This window comes from Sturnira hondurensis, unplaced genomic scaffold, assembly GCF_014824575.4.
Source record: "Sturnira hondurensis isolate 20B ecotype Veracruz unplaced genomic scaffold, ASM1482457v3 Scaffold0021143, whole genome shotgun sequence".
Lineage (NCBI taxonomy): Eukaryota > Metazoa > Chordata > Mammalia > Chiroptera > Phyllostomidae > Sturnira > Sturnira hondurensis.
This window is the reverse complement of record NW_028093774.1, coordinates 2,480,905-2,489,621: the sequence shown is the minus strand read 5'-3', so window position 1 is coordinate 2,489,621 and position 8,717 is coordinate 2,480,905. Positions and strand designations below refer to the sequence as shown.

General features: G+C 63.5%; 1 protein-coding gene across 5 annotated transcripts in view; it reads right to left on the bottom strand.

Annotated features, from left to right (window-relative positions):
* Positions 1-399: 399 nt before the first annotated feature.
* The window catches only part of CCDC85C (coiled-coil domain containing 85C), a 68,561-nt gene continuing 60,243 nt past the window's right edge, over positions 400-8,717 (bottom strand). For 2 of the 5 annotated variants that reach the window (XM_037031288.1, XM_037031290.1), the window contains 4 exons: positions 8,120-8,227; positions 4,926-5,021; positions 4,158-4,256; positions 400-3,514 (listed from right to left, as the gene is read on the bottom strand). In XM_037031288.1, the coding sequence (XP_036887183.1) occupies positions 3,425-3,514; positions 4,158-4,256; positions 4,926-5,021; positions 8,120-8,227 (393 nt within the window). In that variant the 3' untranslated portion in view covers positions 400-3,424. Of the gene's footprint in view, positions 3,515-4,157; positions 4,257-4,925; positions 5,022-7,154; positions 7,452-8,119; positions 8,228-8,717 lie in introns of those variants that run through there. The other 3 variants (XR_005064332.1, XM_037031291.1, XM_037031289.1) reach the window with 3 other exon arrangements.

The following is an 8,717-nucleotide window of genomic DNA, read 5'->3' as shown; positions in this document are numbered from 1 at the left end:
TACTGGTGGAAGCCGGGACTTGGGCCTGCCGCAGCCCACAGGCAGGAACCCCTCTGCACTGAGGGCCAGGCTGCCTCTCCCGGGAAGTCTCCCAGGCAGTGCCACCTCTGGCCTGAGCCTGCCTCAGCTCTGTGGGGGACTCGGGTTCTGACCCACTCGGAGATGTTGAAGAGCCTGCACGGACCTGGGTTCCCGGGTTAGATGAAGGTTTGAGTTCAAAATCCTGTTTCCGGCCTGTGGCTATGCAGAGGCCGCTGGAGTAGCAGGATGGGGTCCGGCCACCCATGCCACAGGGTGTAGCTGCACGCCTTGCTGCCATCCTCCTGTGATGCAGCCCTCTGCCCAGTGACCCTGCCCCCCCGACACCCATGAGACAAACAGGCACTGCACACCCACCACGGAGGCTTGCCAAGAGCCTTTATTTATCTAGCTCAAAGTATACACCGTCACACTCTTCTGTTACCTCGTACTAAAATAGCTCAATGTTTTTACCACACTATCAAAAAGTTCTATTTCTTTCGCTCTTCCCCCCATATCAAAGGGGTTCAATAGAAGGTAGAAATGGGGTGGAGCCGAGGGGCTGGCCCCAGTTCTCGGGGGACACGTCCTACAGAAAAGGCAGCGCAGCTGCGGCGCGGGGACAGGAGCCAGGCGTCCCAGCCAGTTCAGAAAGCAGCAGACCCTTCGCACGTGGTGAGGGATGCACACCTCTACTGCTCTGCAGTCATGCGCTCTTAAAAAAAAATCAGTAGTATTTTGTTTCCTCTCAAGTTTTCAAGGGAAAAAAAGTGAAAGGTCACTTTAAACACTGATGTGTAGAGCTAACCACTTCTGGATAAAAACACGCCACCCTAGAAAATGTGCCTGGCGGACTGGGGTCCCAGGCAGGCTTGGTGCCTGGGGTGAGGCCGGAAGGGTGGCCTCTGTCACAGTGGGAACTGGAGCCCCAGGGCAGGTGGCCCCACAGCCTCAGGATCTAAGAGCAGGGGTTTCAGAAAGGGAGGGGACCTTTAGGAAAGGACACCAAGCCCACCGACACCCCCGCCCACCGTGAGCTTTCAGAGCTAAGGCTCCAGAAGGGAGGAGGGTCACCCAGTGTCGCCCCACACCCCACCCCCATTAGCGGCAGAGCTGGGGTTCCCCTGGACTGTCCCCTGGCCGCCCCTGTGCTGAGGCCCCTCGGAGCTCCCTGGCCTGTGGGCTCCCCACCCACCCCACAGCTGCGAATGGACCCAGTGTGGGGTCAGGCAGAGCAGCTGCGGCAGCTCTCCCGCAGCTGATTACATTAGCGAGGTGACCATCACAGGCACAGTCATGCCCTAGAAAGCCACCCCACGCCATGCTGGCACGGGGACACGGGCGGGGTGGGGGGGGGCATGGGAGGGTCTCTGCACGGGCTCATCCTGCCTACGTGGCAGGCAGGAGGACTCTGGCAGGAAAGCTGCCCCGGGAGCCACTGTGGCCCAGGGCAGGGTCGCTTCCCTCCAGAGGGGAGGGTCCCTGTGAGGCTGCCCTCCCCGGGGTCAGCTGCAGAGTCAGCAGGAACCAGCAGACCTTCCTTATTGCTTATTGTCAGTTGTGGCAAAGCCAACCTGAACCAAACATGGCAAAGGGGCTCCCAGACATGGCTCCCACTGAAATGGACCCAGGGCCCTCGGCTGCTGTGGCTCGTTGGACGGCAAGACCAGATCGGGGCCTCTGTCCACTAGCTCACTGCCCACCTGGGCAGTGATCACGCAGTGCCATGACCAAGGCTGCTCACCCTGCTCCAAGTGCACCCCCCCCCCCCATGACAGGGAGCTCACCACCTGACCTGATGGCAAGTTCCCTCCAGAAAGCCCATGGCTCCGTCATACCCAGGGCAGGAGGGACATGCCTGTGGCCATCAGCAGGGCCCCCTCAGCTCTCTGGGAACAAGGAGGGCTGCACGCCTTTCCCCTGAGAGTGTTCTCCCAATGGCAAATGGACAGTGGGAACAGCTGGGTCCTGGCCCCCGGCCCTCACACGGGCCTGGACGAGGCTCCCTGATGCAAAGACAAGGCCCCGGGGCCTCGGGAGGCTGCTGCAACCCCAGTGCTGCCAGACAGGGAAGTCCAAGGATGGGCAAGAAGCGAGTGGACGCCAGGGCCTCCCAACAGCATCGATGGGCCCCGTCTGCCCCCAGGCCCTGGGATCTCACAGGCAGGGAGCCATGGACCGCCTACCCCTCTGGGCCTCCTTTTCCTCAAACACAAACTTGGAGACACACACCGCACTTGACAGTGTATACTCGGCCATTTACACCAATGGTCTCATCCGACCCTCAGAGCCCACAAGGAGCTCCTCGTGCCCCAACCCTCCCTACCTTGGCGGGCAGGGGGACGGTCCACCGGAAGAGGCAGCAGAACATGGCATGGGTCCAGCCCCAAATCCCCCTGCAGGTGATGCCATTGGCTGCAGTGACAAGAGCACAGGCAGGCAGCAGCCGATGGCGTCCACCACACCCATGGCTGAGAGCACCGCTGAGCCCGCACTGTGCACCAGGGGCAGAGAGAGGCTGAGTGAAGGTCACTCAGCAAATTCCTGCCAGAGCCAGGTCAGGCTCCTTCCCAGGAGAGCAGAATTCCTGTCACACCCATGCAGCTCTGTCCACAGTGAGCAAGGATGGGGTGAGGCTCCAGGGGACACCACCACAGACCGGAGGCCAAGGCATGACCCAGTGCTACCCATCAGGAAAGAGGGGCATGTGTGGCTCAGCCCGGGGGCTCTGTTCGGCCTCCCTGTGGTCCTGGCCCATCATGAGAACCATGAAAATGGGGATGCCTGGGCAAGGAGCCACCAGAGAGAGGGCACCCCTGGCACAGGGCAGGGTGACATTGGAGGGTGGGGGAGTGTGAACCCTAAAACCAAGTGGCAGCAGGGGGCAGGGCACAAGCCAGGGAGGGGCCTCAGGAGCACCCCATCCACAACTCAGGGGATCCAGGGCTTGGGGAGCTAGTGTCCAGGTGACAGCATGTGGATGAAAAGTGCTGCCTGCACCAGGTCCGGCTGCCAGTAGCCTCAGCCCAGTGCGGTAGCAGCCAGGGGGCAGAGGAAGCGAGGACTTGAGGAGGTGCAGGCCCAGCCCACACAGTCCCGGGGCCTGGCGTCTGAGAGCCGCCTTCCATTCTCGCCCAAGGAGCTTGACACCAGGGCCCGGAGTGGGAGTGGCTGCCCAGGCCACCGGGCCGCCGGGCACCTTGGGCAGGCAGCTGCTCGGCTTCCTGGTTTGCTGGTGTGAGAGATGTAGGTGATGGGGGGGCCCAGCCAGCAGTGGGTCGGACCCACGCAGGCAGCATCCTATGTACAATTCGTCACAGAAGACAACAGTGGCCCAAGCCAGAAGGCTGGCCGCTTTCCCTGGGGACCCCGGGCAGGAACAGTCTGCGTTCACGGAGGAGAGGCCCTACAAAGGCCCCTTGAACTGGTTCCCAGACAGGTGCTGCCGGATGGAGGGCTTGGAGCTGGCGGCGTCCCCCAGTTTCCTCCAGACCACCTGTGCAGAGAGGCCGGCTGTGAGTGCAGGGCCCATCCTGAACCTGCCTATACACCCCAGGGCTGGTGGGGCCAGGAGAAGACACGGAGGCCCAGTCTTCTCACACCCATCCTCACGGCCACCTGAGCATGTCACCACTGGGCTGCAGGCTTGGCCTCACAGCTGTCCAGAGGGGCTCATGGACTCAGAAGGCAGTGTGGGAGGGGGTTGCAACACTCCACCCCCAGGAGGCTCTGGTTCAGCCCCTGCAAATGACCCCGCCCTGCTGGCCTCCACCAAGACCCAGAGAGAACCAGGTCAGGGAGGCAGGTCAGGGGGTGAGTCCGTCCCTCCCGGGCAGCCCCAGCTCTGGGGGCCCCAGAGTTGGGGGCCGCCTGCACCTCCGGTCTGAACACCACCTATGTGGCCAGCAGTCACCAGGGGCCCCACCCAGCCGGGAGGCCAGCAGCCAGTCTCCTGGTCAGGACACACAGGTAAACAAGACCCTTCCTGGGAGCCATGTGCGTGTTCCCAGGACAGACCGACCTGCTGAGATCAGGGACCTGCATTCTCGAGGGTACAGGGGGCAGCGAGGACAGACCTCGGGGACAGCTGCTACCACATGCCCCGTGTCAGGCGTGGACGCCCACCCAGGGGCACTCACGTTGCACATCTCTCGAACAATGGCCTTCTCCTTCTCACTCAGGTCCTCCTCACAGCTGTCCTGGAGCTGCCGGTCCAGGTTCTCGTGCACCTCCAGGACCTGCAGGGGACAGGGCCCGGGGGCCAGGGTGCAGAGAGGCCTGAGGGCCGGGCCATCCCTCCTCCTTCTGAGTCCTCTCCGCTCAGCCCAGTGACACTGTGGACACCACACAAGGGAAGCAGCACCCCCATGTCGGGCGGCTGAGGGAGGGCCCCCTGCACAGGTGGACTCACTCCAACCCAGGGCCCCGGGTGGGGCTGGTGAGAAGGGCCGGGGACAGCACCCACTCCTGCATGTGGTGGGGGGTGCGTGGCAGCTCAGAGGGTGGGGAGAGGGGTGGGCATGGCAGGAGGAGGAGGTGTGCCCAGAGATAGGGGCCCTTCTTCGGGACCCACAGACATCTGTAGGACGGGGGGCAGCCATACCAGCGGTGAGAAGCAGCTGGGCCAAGGGGACCTGGACTCCAGTCCTGCCCGTGACTCTGACCTGGAGGCAGTGCCTGCCCTTTCCCTATACCTCCGGGCCTCAGTTTCCCCAGGTGCAGGGAGAACAGACAGGTAACATACTTGCTGTGGGCACCCGGCCCCCCAGAGTCCCCCCAACAGTGTTCCGGGCAGTCACCTGGTCCCGACCCAGACAACCCCAAAGGACACATGGCGCACAGGGCACCAGCGATCAGGCTCCTGAGGGGCAGGAACTGGGGGCGGGTGGGCAGGGCCTGGCCCTTACCTTCATTGCATGAACCACGGCCTCGGGCTTCTGTCCTGCGGGGCTGTAGACGGCCGAGGGGGGCGAGGACAGTTCGGGCACGGGGCAGCCCGGGCCCTGTGGGAGGGAATCACGTGCCTTAGCTCGCGGGCCAAGAGGCCCAGGTGGCGGCCACAGGTGTGACCAGCACTGAGCGAGGCCCCTGATTCCATGGAGCCCGGGGTCAGGCAGGAGGAAACAAGGTGGCTGGTGGGGAGGGAAGGCAGGTGCGCAGAGCGGGCCAGAGCTGAGGGGCAGCACCTGGAGCCCACCACGCCACACGGGCTCCTCCACCCGGAGCACGTGCAAGGTCTACACCGTACAAAGGCAGCACACACAGCCCGAGGGCAGCGGAGACACAGAGAGCCTGTGGCAGACCCCAGGTGTCCTGACTCCAGAGCCCCCCTCCCCCACTGCCCAGTGGCTGCTTCCCCTTGGCTCCACCCCCACGCCCCAGGGTTGTAAGTCCCTCGCAGCCCTGAGTCCTGCCTCCTGGCCCAGTCTGGCCACCTGATTCAGCACACACTCTAATTGCCGATTAGGTAGCAAACTCCAGTACCAGACTACAGGACTGGGGTGAGCCAGGCGAGGGGAGGGCCAGCCTCTCAGTACCCTGCCGTCTGTGGCAGAGGTTGAGTGTCTGCCCAGGGCCTTCCAGCTTCTCCCCACAAGGGTCACTGGCCCAGGGAACCAGGTGCTGGGCTTCTGTCTTGGGCTGAAAGGAGGACCCTGGATTCAGGACCCCACGGAAGAAACTCACAAAGAGGCCATGAGGATGAAGCCCCACCGGGCCCACTGGAGCCAGGTCGGAGGGAGCATCCCGGCCTGTGTGTGAGCCTGGGGACAGGGAGGAGGCCTCCAAGCTGGGTTCCCCAGGCCCTGCCCTTCTTTGAGTCTTGGTTTCCTTCCCATCCATGGGCCAATGGCTCCTCCAGGGCCCCAGCAGAATGGGTGAGCTTGGCTGAGGGCCACCGCCCTGGGGTCCTGCCCATCCAGCCATGCTGTGCGGAGACCCTCAGGGCCCAGAACCTTCTGCCTGGCAGCCAACACCCCATCCCCTGTCCCCACCTGCCTGCCTCCAGGGCCTTGCAAGCTCACCCTGCAGCCAACAGCAGGGAGGCAGGTACCCCCAGCCTTGGAGTCCCAAAACCTGGGCTTGGGTGAGGCTCTGCTGGCGTGACTTCAGGCAGGGCCTGACTCTGCCTCAGTTTCCTCATCTGGTCAACAAAAATGTTCTCCGGGTCCCAGGGTGTATGTAGAGCCCTGGGACACTGCTTGACTCCAGCCCAGGTGCCCCACCCCCCAGCCTACGGTACCCAGGCCAGGTCTGTCATGTGAGGGGGCCAAAAAGAACTGGAAGGTCTGGGGGCAGGTGGAAGGCAAGCCACACACAGGTGAGCGACCTGAGGCAGAAAGCTGCACTGCCCCCACCGGCCATGAGGGGGCGACAGCCACACATGTATAGTCAGGTACCCAGTTCCTGGCACCTCTGGCCTCCTGTCCTGCCCTTACCAGGGGCTCCCTGAACAACCTGTTCTGTAAGGGGGCTGATTCCTGGAGCAAAGGCAGGAGGGAAGCCAGGAGCAGCCTGGGAAGGCTGTGCAGTACAAACCTCTCCTGGCCAGCATCCCAGGCCAGAGTGTGGCCTTGGGAGCTGGTAAATGAAGCCACCACTAGACAAATAATATGCACCAATAATATGCAGCTGTGGCCGTTTCCCGGCACAGGCCTCCCCATGCACAGCTCCCCCGGAAGGCCTCCCATGCCCTCCTAACCCTCTGCCCACTCAGTCCTTACTCCATCCCTCCGGGCAGCCACCAGCTCCTCACAGCCCCATTGTCCAGCTGAGGAGAGCGAGGCGGAATGGCCTGTTGAGCACCACAGCCCAGCCGGCCAGGCTGCAGAGCACTGGACAATTTGCAGATCACCAAGACGGCATCAGGACACAGCCCTTCACCATTGTTAGCCATCAGATAGGACAGAGGGGGTGGGTGATGGGGTGGGGAAGCCACCCACATGGGTGTCACAGGCTCTTCCGGGGCCCTTACTCAGAAGCGACTGGACCCTCACTCAGCCACAGGCTCCTGCCTAAACATCTGCAGTATCTGCTGCCAGCGGCCTTGGCATCCGCACAGGGTGGGCAGCTACGAGCCTGGACAAGGGCCGAGGCTTTCTGGGAGACATGGCCAGCTCCACCGGCGGTGGAGGTGGAGGTTAGGACTCCTCCTAACCCTCCACCATGCATCTGCCAGCACCGAGGCCAGTGCAGCTCTGCAGGGGCATCCCAATGGTCCCTGCTGGCCCAGGTGGAGGGGAAAAGCAGGGCCAGGACCTACAGGGTGACGCAGGGCTGACCCAGACAGGCCGGGTCCCTGCCTCGCTGCAGCTTATGAGTGAGGTGAGCCCTCTGCGCGGCACAGCACGTGGCAGACACTCCATAGATGCTGGTGGTTCTTGTTCCGATTCTCGGCCGAGCTCGGGAGGTAAGTGCTTCTCGGGCAGTGGTTTCTAGCACATTCACAGGTGGGTGCAATCACAAGAGAAAATTCCCATCACCCCAAAAAGCAACCCCTCCCCAGTTCAGCCACCTCCCCGCCCCTGGCCACCGCACGTGGACTCTCTGCCCCTAGAGATCTAGGTACGCTGGTCCCACGCCACCCCTTCCTGTCCTGTCAGGGCCAGCCACAGCCAGGGATAACCCTGGAGGCCCCTGTGGACAACTGCAGCATGCCACCCCCCACCCACCCTCGTCGCTGAGCCTGGGGTAGCGACCCTCCCACTTACACACCCAGCCCCACCCCAAGCACCAGCGCCAGCCTGCATCCTCTCCCCACCACGTCCAAGGGCCACAGAGCTGCAAAGCGGGACAGCAGCTGGGCAGCTGCCCTCATGGCCCCTGGACCCAGCCCGGTGCCACCACAACGTCACCCCGAGCCAGGCCTCCACCTCTCACTGCCACACGGAAACCTTACAAAGCTACAGAAGGCGGGAGAATGAGGAAGGCCAGGCCTTGACCCGCTACCCACCCCTGACCCAGCTGGGCCACAAACTGCCCTCGGGCCCTGGGAGGTCACCAAGGGGTCTAAGCCCCACCCCCCACTGACATGGGGACCCAGCGTTCTGGAGGTGCCAGGTCCTCAGGCAAACAGTGGGGCCCTTGGGGGAGGGGTACTCACATTCTGCAGGGCATCCTGGTAGGAGGGGGGCAGGCTGGCGAGCTGGGACTCCGAGTGGTATGGGGAGAAGCCTTTTCGCAGCGTCCGGAACTCTCCGCAGCCTGCCTGCTGCACGGGAGAGAGGGGCAGAGGTTAGATGGGGGAGTCAGGCGGAGGCGGCTGAGAACTGTGCCCCACTGGCACTAGCCGGGCACTTGGAGCGGCTCCTCCTCACAGCTGTGGTCTGCTCTGGGCTCCTGCTGGGAGGCCCTGCCCACCCCCTGACTCCCATCCCCTGCTACAGCCCCTCACACCACCCCCCAGGCAGGCGCTTCCTCCTCCTCCTCACCTCCGCCATGCTGCACAAACGTGGGTAGCAGGGGAGTGAACAGGGCCCGGTCTCCCACCCCTTGGCCTTTGTTCCTTGGCTCCAGCATCCCACACCAGGGCTCCGTGCACCCTCCGGAACCCCCGCTTCCACAGGAAGGTCCTCCTGCCTCCCATGGGTGCTGGGACTCGCTGCAGGGTAAGCCCTTCACAGGGGGCTCTCTGCTCAGGGCACCCCTTAGCTTCCACCATTGGACAGGGGTGCCCAAACGCAGGCCCGGGGCCTCACCCC